The 22,603-nt window shown below is 43.3% G+C and overlaps 1 protein-coding gene across 1 annotated transcript in view; it reads right to left on the reverse strand.

The window, feature by feature from the left end:
• Nucleotides 1-4,411: 4,411 nt before the first annotated feature.
• The window catches only part of KCNMB3 (potassium calcium-activated channel subfamily M regulatory beta subunit 3), a 65,367-nt gene continuing 47,175 nt past the window's right edge, over nucleotides 4,412-22,603 (reverse strand). The window contains exon 4 of the mRNA XM_040429982.1: nucleotides 4,412-4,810. Within this exon, the coding sequence (XP_040285916.1) occupies nucleotides 4,412-4,810 (399 nt within the window). The remainder of the gene's footprint in view (nucleotides 4,811-22,603) is intronic.

Genomic DNA, 22,603 nt, shown 5'->3' on the forward strand with positions numbered 1-22,603 from the left:
AAGCTATTAGATTTTTGGTAACCTAACACAGGGTACTGTAGGTTGATTTAAGATTAAATCATCTATACAGTTTTGAGGCTGTTAACAGAAAACAGCATATCAATCCAGTCCTTGGTCATAGCTTAAGGATTTTCCATAGAGAAAGCCTATGTGCTAATTAGTGAATGCATTACCTTTTGAGGTTTCTTGAGGACTAAAATAGGAAATACCAATTTAATTTCTTATGGGAATAGTCATACGGAGCAGCCGTCAGGTTGCCAAAAAGCAAATGAGCGCTACATTGGCTTGCGCTTTTACAACTTTTTTTTAAATAGATTGTTAAATAGGTTTTCCACAACTTAGACATTGATGACCTATCCTCTAGATAGATCATCAATATCCCATCGGTGGTGGTCCGACACCCGGAACCCCCACTATCAGCTGATTTTGAATAGGAGTTAAGTTGCAGTACAACCATATGGGCACTATGCAGGGAATGAAGTTTTAGGGGCCTGTTCACACAGCGTTTTGTTTGCCAGCGAAATTCTGGCACAGAGACAGATGCCAAAATTTTGCCGGTAGGCGTGTGGTTTCGGTCTCCCATTCATTTCAATCGAAGGCAGTGCTCAAGATCATTGAGCAATGGTCCAAAGCCGCGGCTGCACCGAGAAGGGGCATGCCCATTCTCAGCGCAGCTACACTTTTTACCGCTGCTCTGTGATCTTTAGCGCTGGTTTCCATTGAAATTAATGGGAGGTAAAATCCATGCGGCTGCCATGCCAAAATTCTGCTGCCAAAAAAGACTGTTTGAATGGGCACTTATGCTTCCACTGTTATGCTTCTTGCACCAGCAGCTGCCACAAACAGCTGATCGTAGGGGTGCCAGGTGTTTGGTGCCTCCCAATCTGATATTTATGACCTATCCAGACAATTGGTCATCAGTGTCTAAACCAGTGGTTCTCAACCTTTCTAAAGCCGTGACCCCTTAATACAGTTCCTCATGTTGTGGTGACCCCCAACCATTAAATTTTTTTCCTTGCTACGTCATAACAAATTTTGCTACTGTTATGATGACCCACCAAAAACACGCACAGACACCAATACACCAAATGTTAATTCAAATACACAAGTATTCATTCATAACCACAGAACTTTAGCATAAATACAAAATATTTGTAAACCAAATAAATAACTTTAAAATAAGTAATAAGCAACAAATACCCCCTAAAAAATAAATCTGTGGTGCTCACAGTACCCCCCCCCCCCCCAAAAAAAATAAAAAAAATCAGTGGTGCTCAGGGTACCCCTCAAATAAATAAATCAGTGGTGCTTCAAGTCCCCCCCAAATAAATAAATCAGAAGTGCTCAGGGTCCCCCAAATAAATAAATCAGCGGGGCTTCAGGTCTCCCCCAAATAAATAAATCAATGGTGCTCAGGGTCCTCCAAATAAATAAATCAGCGGTGCTTCATGTCCCCCCAAATAAATTAAGCCTTGCTCAGCCAAATAATTAAAATAAAATCAGCCAGGCTCAATTAAATCATTGGTGGCAGTGGTGCTCAGCGGCGGTGTCATTAACGAAAAAACTCGGACCTCAGCAGACAGGCGGCCCGACTTACCCGTCCAGACGTCAGGCTCCTTCAAGCACAGGCAGTGATAGGACATCACTTCCTGTGCGCGAGGATAGGAAGCCTCAGGCGACCCCCCGGAAAAGGCCAATCGACCCCCAGGTTGAGAACCGCTGGTCTAAACGGTGGAAAACACCTCTTCCTGGCCTTGTCGTTTTGTGGGTAGCATGCAGCCACTATTAATCAGTAATCAATTAAATAAGAACTTTGGAACAGTCAATTTGTAAAATGACAGCGGCTGTAGCCTAGAAGATCTATATTGGAAAATGTTAAGTAATCTATTATAACAGTTAAAAATCTTAAGCTAGAGTTCAATTTTGAAGTATAATTTAGTATATGGTCATATGACAAAACGGAACATGTTATTTTTCACACAAATGTTCCCACACTAAATAAGATCTCATAATTTTACTACTTTGGAAATAATACATAACCTTTATGATAGTCTCAATAAAAATGTAACAAAATCTAACAAAAAGCCAATAACTAAACACAGGGGTGGACTAGACATAGACCCTACAAGGAAGATTCCTGGTGGAACAATGCTCAGAGAGTCACCTGAACATTGTTCACGGCAGCCTTACACAATGATCTGACTCTCCAAGTGTTAATGCTGGGAGTGTCAGGTATTTAAGTATCCAGTTGTGGGGGCAGTTGCACTCCTGTAGTCAACTGTATTGCAGTCCTTGGGACTGGGAACTGAAGGCCCTATAGGGGTACTATAAAAAGCATTACTAGGGTAATGGGGTAATTTTTAATGTTGGGGGCACTATAGGAGACATTACTATGGGCCATTTTAATACTGGAGTGCTATAAGAGGCATTACTAGGTGCACTGGTTTTGTTTTTATACTGGAGGTACTATAGTGGGTATTATTAACACCTGTAGTACTATAGAGGCATTATTATTGGGGGCATTGTTATATGTGCTGGTAGCAACATTAGGTGCATTGTTGTTATTGCTGGAGGCAGTATAGGGGGGGGTTTATCAATTCGAAGGGTACTATTGGGGCCTTATTACTGGGGCACAATGAGGGGCATTATTACTACTGGAGCACAGCAGGCACAGTATTGGGGTTGTAGCAAGATGGGAATTTTGTGTTGAGAAGGATGAAAAACTTAACATATCTGTGTGACAAACTCGGATACGAGATGTGGCTGAAAGTCGTCTGTGCTGAATGGAGTATATGAGGAAAGAAAACATCTGCATCAGACGAGACATCACTGGATGTAATAGGTATGTAATACTTTATTCTCTTGTAGGTTTGGTAAAACTATAAAAATAGAAAGCATGTCCATCGCGGCCCTGCTACTTCTATTAGGAACATTTTTGCCTTCACAGCCACCCCCTCCTCTCCTTGCTCTGTGTGTGGTTGCAAAGCTGCTTCAAAGTGTTCAGTATTTATAGCAGAATATGATTGACTGCCCTTTCACTACTTGCCTGAGCTTAGTTTACTAGTTTAACCAGCGACGGTGTGCTATTTTGATTGCTTGTATATCGAACTTCTGGCTGTTAACTGACTCTGATTCTCTGCTGCCTACCCTGACCTTAACATGTCTACCATACTGCCCTGACTATGTATAGTTTCATGTAATAGCAGAAACTCTGCTTGCCCATTCCTCTACCTGTTTACTGACTAAGAGTATCGCCGGACCCCTTGGTACTTCACACCAGTGTCTCTGACCCCCATGATTCAGTTGCCAACTACACCAAGACTACTCCAAGAGGTTGTGGCCTGGTGGGTCACCAGCAGTGAAGGCCAGATCCCTTAATAGGGGTTAGAGGGTGAAAACCAGAGGACTGCCAGTATAATGCCCTTAGAACTAGCCCAAAATCAAACTGATTAGTTGGTACAGTGTGTCCATACCCACTGCCCATTACAGTAGGACTGTCTCAGTACTGTGGCCCACATTACACCTCCTCCTCCTCAATATCTTAATTAGAGACAACTGGAGGAGGAAGATGAGGACAGAATGTGGCAGTTGCACTGGCCACCAGAGGGGCAGCCTCTGTTTAGGTATTTTGTGCCTCTAGGGAAGTATTTTGTACCACACTGTGGTATGTTGTGTTGTGTATATTGTGCTGCACTGTGGTATTTGGTTCTACTTGGGCAGTATATTGTTCGGCACTATAGTATTAGGTTCTGTTGGGACAGTATTTTGTGCAACATTGTGGTATTTGGTTCTGCTGGGGTGATATTTTGTGTGGCAATATGGCATGGTCACTCTGCTTAATTGTGTTGGCCCTGCCTGTAACATGGAGCCATTTTTATTTTTCCAGGGTCACCTTAAGTTCCCAGTCTGTCCCCGCTAAAAGGTGTTATTTCAAATTGGTTAACCAGTATTTCAATATTGCTTTCAAAGAGGGCCAAACAAGGTGAACTAAACCAGTAAGAATACTCCCAAAGGGCATGCAGGTGACCCACCAGCTCCTGAGCATACCATTCCAGAGACTGGTAACAGATGATGCTGCTTGCCACTGCAGCCCCACAGCTCACTATTACACTTATGCACCCTATTCGTTTCTAATGTCCATGACTACCCAAGACAATAAACAATACAGTAGAGTGAAACACCATGCATGCACTTTGGTGTCAGTGCTATCAAACAGGTAACACACGGTTCATTATATTTATTGGAAACATCTTGAATGCTATAAACATTTTCACAATATTATTACACTCTAGAAAAATAAATTTACAGCTATAAAACATATATTTACGATTGATATTATATAACATGATGTGCTACAATTGTCTGCCTTATTAGACTCCTAATAGGGTAGTCTCTTCTAATCCACTGTTTATTAAATTGTGTTTGTAGTATGGGAATTGGATCTCCACCTTAATGTTTTTTCATCTTTTCTGGTTCTGCTCTGCTGAGAGTCTGCCCGTGGTGTCATGCTGCCAGGTTCTTCTCTTGGTGAATTGCAATACAGCATACACATTAAGGATAAATGTTGTGTTAACTTAACCATTCCAACAATGGAAGCTCCTCCAATAAGCATTAATGTTGGCCAAAACAAGCAGTGAAAGACCACACTCCGGTCATACTTTTTAATCAGTATGACGTCTTCTGGTTTGCTGTCAGGTCGATGGAAACACGCAAAAGGAGTGTCATTCTTGTGCTCAAAATATTGTTTCACATCAAGCACTCCATCCAGCAAATCGGTCTTGTCTCGTTGGCACTTAGGGACATAAAAGCACTGTACAAAAGAAACATTTCAGTTACATATGAGATGGCATATAATGAAAACATTGCAAACTATAGGAAAAGGCCAGCTCATAACAAAAAAAAATATATAGGAATGAGTGTTTAGGAGCTGTTAGCAAAGTACACATACGGGCTACTGATTGGTCTTTATTAAAAAAAATTCAAATTAAATTTGATTTGCAGCCAATGATAACTAGAAAATGGTCTCCAAAGGGGTTTATGGCCTTTAAATATATTTATGGCTATGGCAGCACCTCAGGAACAGAGATGTTGCGGTCAGTAGTCACCTTTTTACTGTATCTATGCAATTTTTATTGGAAAAAAATAAAATAAACTACACAATTTGCATTGCCACGTCCGTATCTATAAAAGGATCACATTACAGTTATGGCTCTTAAAAACCATTTCAGCAAATTCCATGTTTCAAAATCCAGATCCTGTCCCTTCCCTTCTGAGCACAGTTGTATCCCCAAACAGCCGTTAATGACCACATTTGGGATATTTAACCCTTGCAAAAATGAAGAATTTGGGCTAAAGCAATGTACTATTAGAAAAAAATTGAATTTTTTCATTTTCACAGTTCTGTGTTAGTCTATAAAATACCTGTGAGGACAAAACCATCACTACATCATTGAATTCCTTGGGGGTAGGGTGTAGTTTAAAAAATTTAGTTACTTCTTGTAGTTTCCACTCTACTGGTACCTCAGCGGTGTTGCAAGTTTGACATGGTGCTCAAACTCATCCCATTAAATTCTGGATTTCAAAAGCCAAATGGAGCTCATTCCATTCTCAGCCTTACGGTGTCCCCATACAGCAGGTTACAACCACATATGAGGTATTGTCGTACTTGGAAGAAATGGCAAAATAATTTATGGGGTGCTTTTTATCCTGTTAACCTTTTTGTAAAAATGAAAAAGTTTGAACTAAAACTACATATTATTGTTATCTTGTCTTTTTTTTTTTTTCTTGCACCGATTATAATACACACATGGACTAAATTGCTGGTACCCTTTTGTTAATGAAAGTGAAAAAACCCACAATGGTCACGGATCTAACTCGAAACTGACAAAAGTAATAATAAATAAAAATGTACTAAACATTGACTAATGAAAATCAGACATTGCTTTTACATAGCTAATACAGTTGAAAAAAAGCCATAAGTCTACCAGGTTTAACCAAGTGATAGGTGGGGTCGTGAATCCCAGAAGGAAGTGAGACTCAGATTTCTACACATTTTCATAAGCATTAATGTTGTTTACTTTTAAGAATTCATCTAAACCCTTTTTAAAACAGCCCACTATTCCTGCTATGACCACGTCCGGAGGAAGTCTATTCCACAGATTCACAGTTCTTACAGTAAAGAAACTTTGACGCTTCCTGAGACTGAACTTTTTCTTCTCCAGTCGGAAGCAGTGCCCCCTTGTCTTTTGAGGGCATTTTACATGGAACAGTTTTTCACCATATTTTTTATGGCCTATTTATATATTTGTATAGATTAATCATGTACCCCCTTAGGCCGCTTTCAGACTGATAGCATTATGTCAGTGTTATCCAATACATTCCAGAACTGTAAGGGTTACATAGCATCCTAAATCAATATAATGCTATGCGACTCCGTCAGTGCTGGAAGTTCAGATTGCCAGGACCGGATGGCATACACCCCCGTATCCTAAGGGAATTAAGTAATGTCAAAGCCAGACCCTTATTTCTGATATTTGCGGACTCTATACTGACAGGGAATGTTCCACAGGATTGGCACATGGCAAATGTGGTGCCAATATTCAAAAAGGGTCCAAAAACAGAGCCTGTAAACTATAGGCTGGTAAGTTTAACATCTGTTGTGGGTAAACTGTTTGAAGGTTTTCTGAGAGATGCTATCTTAGAGCATCTCAACGGAAATAAGCAAATAACGCCATATCAGCATGACTTCGTGGGATCAGTCATGCCAAACAAATTTAATCAGTTTCTATGAGGAGGTAAGTTCTAGACTTGACAGCGGCGAATCAATGGATGTCGTATATCTGGACTTCTGCAAAGCATTTGACACTGTACCACATAAAAGGTTAGTATATAAAATGAGAATGCTCGGACTGGGAGAAAATGTCTGTATGTGGGTAACTAACTGGCTGAGTGATGGAAAACAGAGGGTGGTTATTAGTGGTACATACTCAGATTGGGTCACTGTCACTAGTGGGGTACCTCAGGGGTTAGTATTCGGCCCTATTCTCTTCAATATACACTGCTCAAAAAAATAAAGGGAACACTTAAACAACACAATGTAACTCCAAGTCAATCACACTTCTGTGAAATCAAACTGTCCACTTAGGAAGCAACACTGAGTGACAATCAATTTCACATGCTGTTGTGCAAATGAGATAGACAACAGGTGGAAATTATAGGCAATTAGCAAGACACCCCCAATAAAGGAGTGGTTCTGCAGGTGGTGACCTGACCACTTCTCAGTTCCTATGCTTCCTGGCTGATGTTTTGGTCACTTTTGAATGCTGGCGGTGCTTTCACTCTAGTGGTAGCATGAGACGGAGTCTACAACCCACACAAGTGGCTCAGGTAGTGCAGCTTATCCAGGATGGCACATCAATGCGAGCTGTGGCAAGAAGGTTTGCTGTGTCTGTCAGCGTAGTGTCCAGAGCATGGAGGCGCTACCAGGAGACAGGCCAGTACATCAGGAGACGTGGAGGAGGCCGTAGGAGGGCAACAACCCAGCAGCAGGACCGCTACCTCCGCCTTTGTGCAAGGAGGAACAGGAGGAGCACTGCCAGAGCCCTCCAAAATGACCTCCAGCAGGCCACAAATGTGCATGTGTCTGCTCAAACGGTCAGAAACAGACTCCATGAGGGTGATATGAGGGCCCGACGTCCACAGGTGGGGGTTGTGCTTACAGCCCAACACCGTGCAGGACGTTTGGCATTTGCCAGAAAACACCAAGATTGGCAAATTCGCCACTGGCGCCCTGTGCTCTTCACAGATGAAAGCAGGTTCACACTGAGCACATGTGACAGACGTGAAAGAGTCTGGAGATGCCGTGGAGAACGTTCTGCTGCCTGCAACATCCTCCAGCCTGACCGGTTTGGCATTGGGTCAGTAATGGCGTGGGGTGGCATTTCTTTGGAGGGCCGCACAGCCCTCCATGTGCTCGCCAGAGGTAGCCTGACTGCCATTAGGTGCTGAGATGAGATCCTCAGACCCCTTGTGAGACCATATGCTGGTGCGGTTGGCCCTGGGTTCCTCCTAATGCAAGACAATGCTAGACCTCATGTGGCTGGAGTGTGTCAGCAGTTCCTGCAAGACGAAGGCATTGATGCTATGGACTGGCCCGCCCGTTCCCCAGACCTGAATCCAATTGTGCACATCTGGGACATCACGTCTCGCTCTATCCACCAACGTCACGTTGCACCACAGACTGTCCAGGAGTAGGCAGATGCTTTAGTCCAGGTCTGGGAGGAGATCCCTCAGGAGACCGTCCGCCACCTCATCAGGAGCATGCACAGGCGTTGTAGGGAGGTCATACAGGCACGTGGAGGCCGCACACACTACTGAGCCTCATTTTTACTTGTTTTAAGGACATTACATCAAAGTTGGATCAGCCTGTAGTGTGTTTTTCCACTTTAATTTTGAGGGTGACTCCAAATCCAGACCTCCATGGGTTAAAAAATTTGATTTACATTTATTTTTTTTTGTGTGATTTTGTTGTCAGCACATTCAACTATGTAAAGAACAAAGTATTTCAGAAGAATATTTAATTTTTGTGTTCCCTTTATTTTTTTGAGCAGTGTATTTATTAATGACCTTGTAGAAGGCTTGCATAGTAAAGTATCAATTTTTGCAGATGACACTAAACTGTGTAAAGTAATTTACACTGAAGAGGACAGTATACTACTAAAGAGGGATCTGGATAGATTGCAGGCTTGGGCAGAGAAGTGGCAGATGAGGTTTAACACTGACAAATGTAAAGTTATGCACATGGGAAGGTATAATGCAAGTCACCCGTACATACTAAATGGTAAAACACTCGGTAACACTGACATGGAAAAGGATCTAGGAATTTTAATAAATCGCAAACTAAGCTGCAAAAACCAGTGTCAGGCCACTGCTGCCAAGGCCAATAAGATAATGGGTTGCATCAGAAGGGGCATAGATGCCACGATGAGAACATAGTCCTACCACTTTACAAATCGCTAGTCAGACCACACATGGATTACTGTGTACAGTTCTGGGCTCCTGTAAACAAGGCAGACATAGCAGAGCTGGAGAGGGTCCAGAGGAGGGCAACTAAAGTAATAACTGGAATGGGGCAACTACAGTACCCTGAAAGATTATCAAAATTAGGTTATTCACTTTGGAAAAAAGACGACTGAGGGGAGATCTAATTAATATGTATAAATATATCAGGGGTCAGTACAGAGATCTATCCCATCATCTATTTATCCCCAGAACTGTGACTGTGACGAGGCGAGATCCTCTGCATCTGGAGGAAAGAAGGTTTGTACACAAACATAGAAAAGGATTCTTTACGGTAAGAGCAGTGAGACTATGGAACGCTCTGCCTGAGGAGGTGGTGATGGTGAGTACAATAAAGGAATTCAAGAGGGGCCTGGATGTATTTCTGGAGCGTAATAATATTACAGGTTATGGCTACTAGAGAGGTGTCGTTGATCCAGGGAGTTATTCTGATTGCCTGATTGGAGTCGGGAAGGAATTTTTTATTCCCCTAAAGTGGGGAAAATTGGCTTCTACCTCACAGGGTTTTTTTTTTTTGCCTTCCTCTGGATCAACTTGCAGGATAACAGACCGAACTGGATGGACAAATGTCTTTTTTCGGCCTTATGTACTATGTTACATTCCAGAACTGTAAGGGTTATATAGCATCCTAAATCAATATAATGCTATGCGACTCCGTCAGTGCTGGAAGTTCAGAACAGGAGCTTTCTTATACTCATGCTGCGAGTCCGAAGTGTGCAACTCCCTCATCTGAAAGTGGCCTTAGACCTCTCTTAAGACTTTTAAATAAATTTAATTATTTTAATCTTTCTTCATAACTAAGCCCCCCCCCATGCCCCTTATCAGTTTAGTCGCTCTCCATTGTACTTTTTCCAGGTCCAAAGCATCCTTTCTATGGACTGGTGCCCAGAACTGGACTGCATATTCCATAGCACCAACGCTTTGTAAAGTGGTAATATTATTTCCCTTCCCTGCGAGTCCATGCCTCGCTTGATACATAACAATATCCTGGTAGCCTTAGAAGCAGCTAATTGACATTATATGCTGTTTATTCTACGATCTACAAGGACACCCAAATCCTTCTCTAAAAGTGACTCTCCCAGTGTTACATTCCCTAGGACAGGCATCCTCATACTGCGGCCCTCCAGCTGTTGCAAAACTACAATTCCCAGCATGCCCGAACAGCCTACAGGTATCAGCCTGCAGCAGGGCATGGTGGGAGTTGTAGTTTAACAACAGCTGGAGGGCCGCAGTTTGAGGATGCCTGCCCTAGGACATATGAAGCAGAGATATTATTACTACCAAGATGCATAACTTTACATTTATCCACATTGAACCTCATTTGCTGAGTTTATGCCCAATCACTCAGGTGTCCAAGTCAGCTTGTAGTTTATGGACATCTTCCATAGACTGCACAGTACTACATAGGTTAGTGTCATGCAAAAATAGAAATGGTGCTATTAATCCCTTCCTCAATATCATTAATACATTAATTAAATAATAGAGGACCCAGGACTGAACCTTGGGGTACACTACTTATAACCCCGGACCATTCTGAATAGGAATCATTGACCACAACTCTCTGGACACGGTCCTTCAGACAGTTTTCAATCCAATTACAAAAATTACTTTCCAAGCCTATAGACCTTACTTTACCTATTCAACGTCTATGAGGGACAGTATCAAAAGCCTTTGCAAAATCCAGAAACGCTACATCCACAGCCACCCCTCTGTCCAGGCTACTACTCACCTCCTCATAAAAAAAAAAATAATCAGGTAAGTCCTTGGTAAATCAACTTCTGTCCTTGGTAAAACCATGCTGGTTATCACTTATAATATTATTTACAGTCACATACTCCTGTATATAGTCCCTTAAGAGTCCTTCAAACATTTTTCCCACAACAGAAGTTAACCTCTTCCGGACATAGGGCGTACAGGTACGCCCTGATGTCCCGGTAATTAAGGACACAGGGCGTACCTGTACTTCCTATGTATTTCTGATCAGCGGTGATCGGAACCCGGTGCCTGCTTAAATCATTGAGCAGGCACCTGGGGACAATGCGCCAGGTGCTGCCCCCCACCCGGTGTAGGCGATCGTAGCAAACCGCAGGTCAATTCAGACCTGCGGTTTGCTGGGTTATTCGAGTCTCTGGGGACCTGATAACCCAGAACATGATGGTGATCGGTGGTGTGATAATACACCACCAATCACCATCCTGCGATCCTGCCGGCGTCTCCTTCTCCCAGGCTGTAGGGCTGGCCAATCGCAGCGCTCAGCTCATAGCCTGAGAGGTTTTTTTTTCCGGCAGACTCCTCCCAGTTGAGCCGAAAATCTGAAGATACCGGAGCCTATACCGGGAGAACGGAGCTGCGCCCAGGGATAATAGTAAGTGCAGGGAGGTCCCTGGGCGCCGCTCTCCATGTCTGTATGCTTAGTTTAAATTTTTTTATTGTAATGAAAGGTCCTCTTTAAAGATTTCTGGGGGATTTGTTTTGCCACCTGCTGTTTGTTTTGTAATTTTGCAGATTTTATCTCCTTTTTACAGATTTTATTAAGCCTTTTGTAAACGTCAAAGGCTACAGCTGACCCCTCTGATTTGTATATTTAAATGCCTTTTCTGTCATTTATTGTCCTTTTTACAGTAGCTGTAAGCCATTGGGGGTTTAATTTAGCCATTTATATTTGTTACCTACAGGAATAAATTTTGCAGTGCTATTACTCAGTGGATTTTTTTTTTATTTTTATAAAGCCTTTATTATTTTCTGAACCAAATATACAGATTTCCATATCAAGCAGTTCAAGTCTACAGAAATACTTTACACAGATTAGTACATTTGATCCTTTTTAACCCACCCCTCCCCTTTTTAATTCACTGCTGCGGGATCCGCCCGTATTTGGATATCTACCTTAATTTCTGTTTCAAAAAAATTCCCACTATAAGGGGTCTTGGGAACCTGGAGCGAAGAAAAGAACCTGCCCTCTCAAAGTATCGTCACGCCGATCTCCTTGCTACTCTTCTATAAGCCTCAATAGTGTCTAGCCGGGCCCTCCATTCACAAAAGCTAGGGCTATTCTTTGTACCCCAATATTGGACTATCAAAGCCTTTGCGACCATGAAGCCTTCCATACTGACTCGTAGTTGGTGGGGGGGTCAACTCAGAACGGGGAAAAAGACCCAGTATTGCCTGCGTAAAGCTTCGGTTCAATTTGAACTTATATCTTTTGTATAATTCCTCATAAATACTAGTCCAGAACCCACTCACTTCTGGACAGTTCCATAGTAAGTGACCCAAATCCGCATTTTCTGATGAACATTTCCAACACGAGTCCCTCCTTTTCTTATATATTTTAGCGAGGAAGGCGGGGGAGTAGTATAGGCGATGTACAATCTTGAACTGAATCAATCTATATTTCTGAGAGATCGATACTTTTTTTTATATTTTGATATACTGTATCCCATTCCAAGATGCCCCCATCGCCCAGTTCAGCTTCTCAGCCTCCCTGACTTTTAAATATGGTTATTTCCCCCAGACAGTCCCAAAATCTATGATATATTTGAGAGAGTGTGAGTTGAGTGTCCTTAAATCTGAAACAGTAATCCAAGAAAGAACTAGTCCTAATGGCCAATAGACTTTTATCCTGAGTGCTCGTATATGCGTGACTAATTTGTGCGTACCTATATCTATCTAAGAGAGTCGGTGTACCTTTTATTAATTCATCTGTGAGGAGGACTATGACATAGTGGGAATAACTGAGACATGGCTGGATGATAGCTATGACTGGGCGGTTAATGTACAAGGTTACAGTCTGTTTAGAAAGGATCGTCAAAACCGGAGAGGGGGAGGGGTTTGTCTTTATGTAAAGTCCTGTCTAAAGCCCACATTCCGTGAAGATAAAAGTGAGGGACATGAACATGTGGAGTCACTGTGGGTAGAAATACATGGAGCTAAAAACAACAATAAATTACTAATAGGAGTTTACTATAAACCACCTAATATACCAGAGTCCACAGAAAATCTACTACTAAATGAGATAGACAAGGCGGCAAATCATAATGAGGTGCTTATTATGGGGGACTTCAACTACCCAGATATAGACTGGGAAACGGAAACTTGTATATCTCATAAAGGAAACAGATTCTTGGCAATAACTAAAGACAATTACCTCTCCCAACTGGTTCAGGACCCGACTAGAGGGACGGCCATACTGGACTTAGTATTAACCAATAGACCTGACAGAACAACAGACGTGCAGGTTGGGGGACACCTGGGAAATAGTGACCATAAAGTAATAACCTTCCAATTATCATTCAAAAGAGCGTTTCTACAGGGAGGAACAAAAATACCAAACTTCAAAAAAGCTAAATTTAGCCAACTAAGAGAGGCCATAGGCCTAACTAACTGGGACAAAGTCCTCAAAAATAAAAATACAGCCACAAAATGGGATATCTTTAAAAACATCCTAAAATCTCATTGTGAGAGGTACATACCGTATGGGAATAAAAGGTTAAGGAACAAAAAGAAACCAATGTGGATAAACAGAACTGTAAAGAAAGCAATAAATGACAAAAAGAAAGCATATAAAACACTAAAACAGGAGGGTGGCACGGAAGCACTGAAAAACTATAAGGAAAAAAACAGAACATGTAAAAAACAAATAAAAGCGGCCAAACTAGAGACCGAGAGATTAATTGCCAATTATATAAATGTTAAAAAGTATAAATCTGAAGGTGTCGGCCCTTTAAAGAGTAAGGAGGGGGGAGTCGCAGAGAGCGAGGAGGAGAAAGCAAAGCTGTTAAATATTTTTTTCTCAAGTGTATTCACTGAGGAATATAAACTGTCAGATAAAATGCTGAATGTTGAAATAAATTCCCCATTAAAAGTGTCCTGTCTGACCCAGGAAGAAGTACAACAGCGACTTAAAAAGATCAAAATAGACAAATCGCCAGGACCGGATGGCATACACCCCCGTATCCTAAGGGAATTAAGTAATGTCATAGCCAGACCCTTATTTCTGATATTTGCGGACTCTATACTGACAGGGAATGTTCCAAAGGATTGGCGCATAGCAAATGTGGTGCCAATATTCAAAAAGGGTCCAAAAACAGAGCCTGGAAACTATAGGCCGGGAAGTTTAACATCTGTTGTGGGTAAACTGTTTGAAGGTTTTCTGAGAGATGCTATCTTAGAACATCTTAACGGAAATAAGCAAATAACGCCATATCAGCATGGCTTCGTGAGGGATCGGTCATGTCAAACTAATTTAATCAGTTTCTATGAGGAGGTAAGTTCTAGACTTGACAGCGGCGAATCAATGGATGTCGTGTATCTGGACTTCTCCAAAGCATTTGACACTGTACCACATAAAAGGTTAGTATATAAAATGAGAATGCTCGGACTGGGAGAAAACGTCTGTAAGTGGGTAAGTAACTGGCTCAATGATAGAAAACAGAGGGTGGTTATTAACGGTACATACTCAGATTGGGTCACTGTCACTAGTGGAGTACCTCAGGGGTCAGTATTGGGCCCTATCCTCTTCAATATATTTATTAATGATCTTGTAGAAGGCTTGCATAGTAAAATATCAATTTTCGCAGATGACACTAAACTGTGTAAAGTAATTAACACTGAAGAGGACAGCATACTACTACAGAGGGATCTGGATAGATTGGAGGCTTGGGCAGATACGTGGCAGATGAGGTTTAACACTGACAAATGTAAGGTTATGCACATGGGAAGAAATAATGCAAGTCACCCGTACATACTAAATGGTAAAACACTCAGTAATACTGACATGGAAAAGGATCTAGGAATTTTAATAAACAGCAAACTAAGCTGCAAAAAACTGTGTCAGGCAGCTGCTGCCAAGGCCAATAAGATAATGGGTTGCATCAGAAGGGGCATAGATGCCCGTGATGAGAACATATTCCTACTACTTTACAAATCATTAGTCAGACCACACATGGAGTACTGTGTACAGTTCTGGGCTCCAGTGAACAAGGCAGACATAGCAGAGCTGGAGAGGGTCCAGAGGAGGGCAACTAAAGTAATAACTGGAATGGGGCAACTACAGTACCCTGAAAGATTATCAAAATTAGGGTTATTCAAGTTAGAAAAAAGACGACTGAGGGGAGATCTAATTACTATGTATAAATATATCAGGGGTCAGTACAGAGATCTATCCCATCATCTATTTATCCCCAGGACTGTAACTGTGACGAGGGGACATCCTCTGCGTCTGGAGGAAAGAAGGTTTGTACACAAACATAGAAGATGATTCTTTATGGTAAGAGCAGTGAGACTATGGAACTCTCTGCCTGAGGAGGTGGTGATGGTGAGTACAATAAAGGAATTCAAGAGGGGCCTGGATGTATTTCTAGAGTGTAATAATATTACAGGCTATAGCTACTAGTGAGGGGTCGTTGATCCAGGGAGTTATTCTGATTGCCTGATTGGAGTCGGGAAGGAATTTTTAATCCCCTAAAGTGAGGAAAATTGGCTTCTACCTCACAGGGTTTTTTTGCCTTCCTCAGGATCAACTTGCAGGATAACAGGCCGAACTGGATGGACAAATGTCTTTTTTCGGCCTTATGTACTATGTTACTATGTAAGGAAATAATATTACCGTGTATCTGTGCTGCGATATAGTATCCCTGGAGGAATGGAAGGGAAAGGCCACCCCTTCTCTCCGATAGACAGAGATATTTTAACTTAATCCTAACCCTTCCCCTCCCCCAGATTAACTCATTCAACAGTTTATCCAATAACCCAAAAAAGGAATCATCAATCCATATCGGGCATGCTGTCAGAGGATATAGTGCAATGGGGAGGACCACCATCCTGACCAGTGCAATCCTTTCCTCCTGTGACAGGGGCAACTTCTGCCAAGTCCGGATCTTCTCCCTGATCTTATTAATCATAGGAATTATGTTTAAGGAATTATATCGGGACAGATCCAGCGCTTATGCTAATACCCAGATATCGAATGGAGTCAGTTGGTCCAAGTAACTTAATACCTAAGGGGCTGTCAGGGGGTGCTCGGACAAGGGGGAGAAGTTCAGATTTATCCCAGTTTACTTTATACCCTGATAACTCCCCATATTCTTTCAAGATATTCATAACAGGTGTAACAGCTTTCCATCCCTGCCTCAGAAATACAAGGATGTCGTCAGCGTATAAACTGATCTTGTCTTCCTCTCCTCTCCCTCCAAATCCTACGATCTGATTAGATTGACGGATTTTACAAGCAAGAGGTTCTAAAGCCAGGGCAAATATCAAAGGTGAGAGGGGACAACCCTGCCGTGTACCTCGCTGTAGGGGGAACTGTTCCGAGTCAATCCCATTTATCTTAACCCTGGCCGTGGAGTCAGAATAAAGCAATTGTATCCATTTGATAAAATGTTTTCCCAGATTCATTCCATCCAAAGTTCCCCACAGGAAGGGCCACTCCACCCTGTCAAAGGCCTTCTCGGCATCCAGAGACAGGATGGAGCGGTCCTCCCCCTCCCCAACATACACATTAAGAAAGGCCCTACGGATATTAGATTGTATATCTCGTTTTGGGATAAAACCCGTCTGATCCGGGTGGATCAGGCGGTGAACGACCCCCCTCAACCTGTTTGCAAGCACTTTCGCTAGTATCTTGAAGTCGGTGTTGAGTAATGAAATTGGGCTATACGCCCCCACCTCTGTCTTATCTTTATCTTTCTTCAAAATTAAGGAAATGGAAGCCTCCCTCAAGGAGGGGGGGGGGGAGTAAACCACTCCTCCAAGATTCATTAAACATCTGAAGAAGAAGGGGCAGTACCGTTTTGCGATATGCTCTATAAAATTCATAGGGTATACCATCCCTGCCCGGAGCCGTATTGCTTTTTATACTGTAGATGGCTTTCTCCACCTCAAGAGTAAATGGCAAATATAGTTTGGCACTATCTTGATCAGAAAGGCGAGGAAGTGCCACACTTTCAAAAAAAAGGGCCTGGGCTCCATCATCCACCCCAAGATCCGACCGATACACTTTAGTAAAATGTTCTACAAAGGCAGTTTTAATTTTAAAACAGTCGTTGGTTAATACACTAGTTGGCAGTTTTATTTGCTTTATTGGGATTTGGATCTTTTGATTAGCGATTACGGATGCCAGCATTCTACCTGTTTTGCCTTTCTCAAAAAAATCTTGTTGTCCAGCAAAAAAGCGTCTGTGCTGCGCCTTTTCATAAAGCAAAAGTCTGGTATTTCCTCTTTGCTTCCATTAGTAATGATCGAGTATTATTCTCATTTTGTTTGGCCAGATCCGCCTCAAGAGCCCCAACCCTCTCTACCAATTCCTTTTCAGTGTTAGTATACTCCGCCCTTTTCTGCCTAATCCTCATACTATATACCCCTCTTATCATGGCCTTCAGGGAGTCCCACACGTATGCCGCTATGCTCGGATACCCTGTATGTGTGTGGATCCATAATTTAGTGCCCAGAATTCTAAGATATCTTTCCCAATCCTTTCTTGGTCACCAACTACCTGTATCCAATGTGGGTTTAACCTAAAAGATTTTCTCCCTACTGAAGATAGAGAGTCAGCCCTCGAAAATAACATTGGAGTGTGATCGGACATACCATGTGGTTCGTACTTAATTTTTTGAGTCAGTTCCAGGAATTCTGAACTTGCTAGAAATAAATCTATCCTAGACATGGCTTTGCAAGATCTACTAAAACAAGAGAAGGACATTTTTTTCCCGTACAGAAACTGCCACACATCTATAAGGCCCATCTCCTGGCAGATCCTGCTAAGAGTCGTGGGCTGCTCGTTGATACTCCCCCTTCCGCTATGCTCGGATATCCTGTCCTTATTATCCATGACGGAGTTAAAATCTCCCGACACTAATATAGGGCACAGATCCCACTTACACACATACTCTGCAAGTTTCCTCAACACTTCCGAGGAAAAGGGGGAGGAATATATACAAACGCAAGTACGCATATCAGTCCACTGGCCATATAGGAATACAAATCTTCCCTCCTTATCAATCCATTGATCAAATGGCTCATAATCCACATTCCTATGTATGTAGACACTAACTCCTCGCGAATAGGCCGAGTAGTGGGAGTGGTACTCATACTGCGTCCAAGATTTTCGCATATATTTCAATTTTTCAACGGTGAAATGTGTCTCAATCAGCCCCACGATAGCAGGTAAATGTCTGGAGATGGTATCATATACCACCCTCCGTTTAAGTTTGTCCGCCAATCCGCGGACATTCCATGTTAGTATACGTGACATTTACAAAGTAACAACGAATGGCCAGGCTTTTCCGCTCCCTTCGCAAATTCTGCATCGGGTCCCGCAGCAGTGAAGAGAACCCCCCCCCCCCACCCCACCCCATGGTGCACAAGACAATAAAATCCTGTGCTCCATCACCTAGGCCTCTCCCCCCCCACAACCCCCCCCCCCCCCCCCCGGGCCCCCCCCCCCCCCCCATCTCCCCTGCGCTCTAAACAATTTCTTTCATGTTATATATACAGTACAGAAAATCACCAATACCTAAATAACAAAAAATGCACTGAACCAGATAGCTCTTGATTGAACATGGAAGAACCACCTGCCGATTATGTGACCTCCACACTTCCGGTTTCTGGTCATAGATTGTTTGATATGCCTCCACACTGCTCAAAACACTCTGCTGCACAGGTGAATGTAATTTTGCCCTATTTATTATCCTATATAAAGTGATACCCCAACACACAGCTCCTTACCCCTGAGGAAGCCGGATTGTTCCGGCGATACGCGTTGGGCGTTCTCTCACTCTTCCAGGTCCACTGCACCAGCAGGTTTATGTAGGTTTGACTCTCCAATTTAGACCCCATCATGGTCTGTCTGCATTTCTAGTGGTCTCACCTCATTTCATATTTGCTATATGTTTTGTATCGGATTTTTATATGCTGGTTTATAGTGTATATGCCCCATTCTGTGGCAACCCAGTGGACCTGTATGTGGTTACATATATTATATTGCATACCGCACTTTGTTCTAATTGTATACAATTTTTAATGTGTATCTGTTGGTGTGTCTAATAAACTTTATATATATTTTTATATTGACTTATTGTCGGATGTGCATATATGGGGTGGTTCTTGTGATTCTCTCTTGGGTCAGGTGATATTGTTTGAGACTTCATTTTTAGTGGTGATTAGGGATAGTTCTATTTCTTTAACACTGGAGCGTATTTTATCCATATCATCCCTAATGAGAGAGATATCAGATTGCATTGAGGACACAGTGGTTGTCAATGTGCCTAAGGTTTGGTTGGTTATTTTTAAGGCCTCCAGAATGTCCCCCAATTTTTGCTCAATTGTTTCCATACGCTTATATGTCTGGTTTTCCATAGTCTCTTTTTCACTATTTTCGGAAAGCGTTACGGCATTTCTAGCCTCTTCTCTCTCCTCTGGGCGGGCAAGGGGTTTCATTGTACCTCTTGTTTTGGTGGGGGAGGATCTTAAGTACCTCTCAATGTTGGGTTTAGGACTTTTACCTTCTGCGCCTTCAGGGGCCGAGGTACCCAAAGAGTTCCTGTTTTGTGCTTTAAGGGCCATGTTCAAAAGCAGCGGAGTACTGTGAGATCACTGTTAAGGCAGGAGGATACTGTGTGGTCACACCAAGGCAACAGGATACTGTGAAGTTGCTGTTAAGGCAGCGGGGTACTATGAGGTCACTGTTAAGGCAGCGGGGCACTGCGAGGTCACTGTTAAGGCAGCAGGGTACTATGAAGTCACTGTTAAGGCAGCAGGATACTGTGATGTCACTGTTAAGGCACCGGGGTACTGTAAGGTCACTGTCGAGGCAGCAGGGTACTGTGAGGTCACTGTTACGGCAGCGGGGCACTGTGAAGTCACCGCCAAAGCAGCAGAATACTATAAGATCACTGCCAAAGCAGCGGGGCACTGTAAAGGTCACCGTTAAGGCAGCAGGATACCGTGAGGTCACCGTCAAGGCAGCAGGGTACTATGAGATCACTGCTAAGGCAGTGCAGCACTGTGGAGGTTACTGTCAGGGTAGCAGGGTACCGTGAGGTCACTGCTAAGGTGGCAAGGCACTACGTAATCACTGCTAAGGCAGCAGGGCACTGTGAGGTCACTACCAAAGCAGCAAGATACTGTGAGGTCAACTGCTGAGGAAGCAAGGCACTGTGAGATCACTGTTGCGGCAGCGAGGTACTGCTAGGTCACTATCAAGGCAGCGTGGTACTGTGAGGTCACTGTTCAGGCGGGGGCCCCTTTTTCCCCTTACCCTCTTTGGGCTATCACTTTGAGTTATGTCCCGGAATCTTAGAATTCTGCCCAAATGAGAAAGAAAAAGAAAAAAAAAAAAAGAAGAAAAAGAGTCCCCCCGTCCCCAGCTTCAATGGACCTTCAGGTTGGCCCTTCAGATATAAATTAATAAAGCCTTCTGCCGGGGCCCAAAAAGACACGTAAGACCTTCAGAAAGTTAAACTTGTGCTGTTTGTTAGTGTTATTAGTAAACAAGCCACTATACCCCCGCTTTTGGCCAAACGATCAGTTAGTTAGATGTTATAATAACAGTTAGAGATTTAAACAGGTGATTTTTCACTAAACTTGCCCGTCCTTAATTCAAGCGATTGATGGGTCCAGGGCGACGTCTCCATGGGCTGCTTCCTGCAGGGGCAGCAAGTGGTCCACGTGATGGCTTGAGGTTACGATGTAGGACCAAGGACGGAGCTTCACAGCAGCACGGCTCCACAGCTTCTGTAGTCAGACCCAAGCCTCGTATGGCTGAAGCAACGGCTCCTCAGCGCATCTCCTGCAAGGCAAGTAAAAAACTGCCTTAGGGAGTCATGCGCCGCACCGGCTGCCTGCGGAGCCCTCTCACTGCCCGCAGTGCGCCTGGTCCACGCTGCACCCCAGCCTGGGGTTCGATAGCAATTCACGCTACATACAACTTCCGATTCAATGCCGCAGAGCTCCCAGCAACAAGTCCCGCTCCGGACGTCAGGTGGATGTAAGGCACCGGCCGATACAGGGCTCACTTCATTCAGTGCCGCAGAGCTCCCAGCAACCAGTCCCGCTCCGGACGTCAGGCGGATGTAACGCACCGGCCGGTACAGGGCTCACTTCATTTCGCAGGCCTCTGAATCACCACCAAGTGGCCAGACAGCTGTGAAAGCGGGGAGGGAGGAGGGGGGCGGCTCAGAGCAGCGGCGGGGCGGAGGCCCGCAGCACGTCCTACCTCATGCTGCTCGCCTGGTCTGCACTCTGGATTTAAAGCTCTCCCATTTATTCTCAGTATTATTATATGACAGTATATTCTCCCAGTCTATGAAATGTAGCCCTCAACCCGGGGAAATTGGCCTTTTTAAAATTCAGTGTCTTTGCTCTACCATCCAGAGTTTGCTTCTTAAAGTTCAGGGGGAATATAATTATATTGTGGTCACTATTACTTAAGTATTTCTCGAACAGTAACATTTCCAAGAAGCTCAGCATCGTTGGGCTCCATTCAGACGTCCGTAGAATGGGTCCGCATCCGTTCCGCATTATCCGGAACGTTAAAATCTCCCATTATGACCAGTGTACCAGCCTGTACAGCCCTCTCTATTTGGTTATACAGGTGAACTTCTATCTCCTCTGTGATGTTAGGGGGTCTATAGATTACACCAATTATTTTTTTTTTCTGTATTTATATGCCTTTGTATTTCCACCCATAAGGTTTTAACATCCTCACCCACAATTGCCTCTTTCACACTCACCTTCATATCACTCCTCACATACAGGGCCACGCCACCACCTTTTTCATTGATCCTGCCTTTCCCAAATAGTGTTAAAGAGGACCTTTCTTGGGTCCAGACATTATAAACTAAGTATCAGGATATGTAGAGCCTAGTGCAGGGATCTAACTGTACTTACTATTTTTTCTGGGTGTCGCTCTGTTCGCCCACTGTGGCCCCCGTTGTATTCTCCCGCCTGGTATGCTTATTTTAGCATTGGTACAGGGAGGAGACGGCCCTGTTTCTCAACGGGAGTCTCCTTCTCCCTGGGTGTAGCACTGTCCAATCGCAGAGGACAGCGCTACAGCCAGGGAGAAGGAGACACTCATTGAGAAACAGGGCAGTCTCCTCCTCCCTGTACCAATGCTAAAATTAGCATACCAGGCGGGAGAATACAACGGGGGGCCACAGCGGGCAAATAGAGCGGCGCCCAGAAAAAATTGTAAGTGCAGTTAGATCCCTGCACTATACCCTACATATCCTGATACAGTTGCAAGAAAAAGTATGTGAACCCTTTGGAATGATATGGATTTCTGCACAAATTGGTCATAAAATGTGATCTGATCTTCATCTAAGTCACAACAATAGACAATCACAGTCTGCTTAAACTAATAACACACAAAGAATTAAATGTTACCATGTTTTTATTGAACACACCATGTAAACATTCACAGTGCAGGTGGAAAAAGTATATGAACCCCTAGACTAATGACATCTCCAAGAGCTAATTGGAGTGAGGTGTCAGCCAACTGGAGTCCAATCAATGAGATGAGATTGGA

Source organism: Bufo bufo, chromosome 4 (assembly GCF_905171765.1).
Source record: "Bufo bufo chromosome 4, aBufBuf1.1, whole genome shotgun sequence".
Lineage (NCBI taxonomy): Eukaryota > Metazoa > Chordata > Amphibia > Anura > Bufonidae > Bufo > Bufo bufo.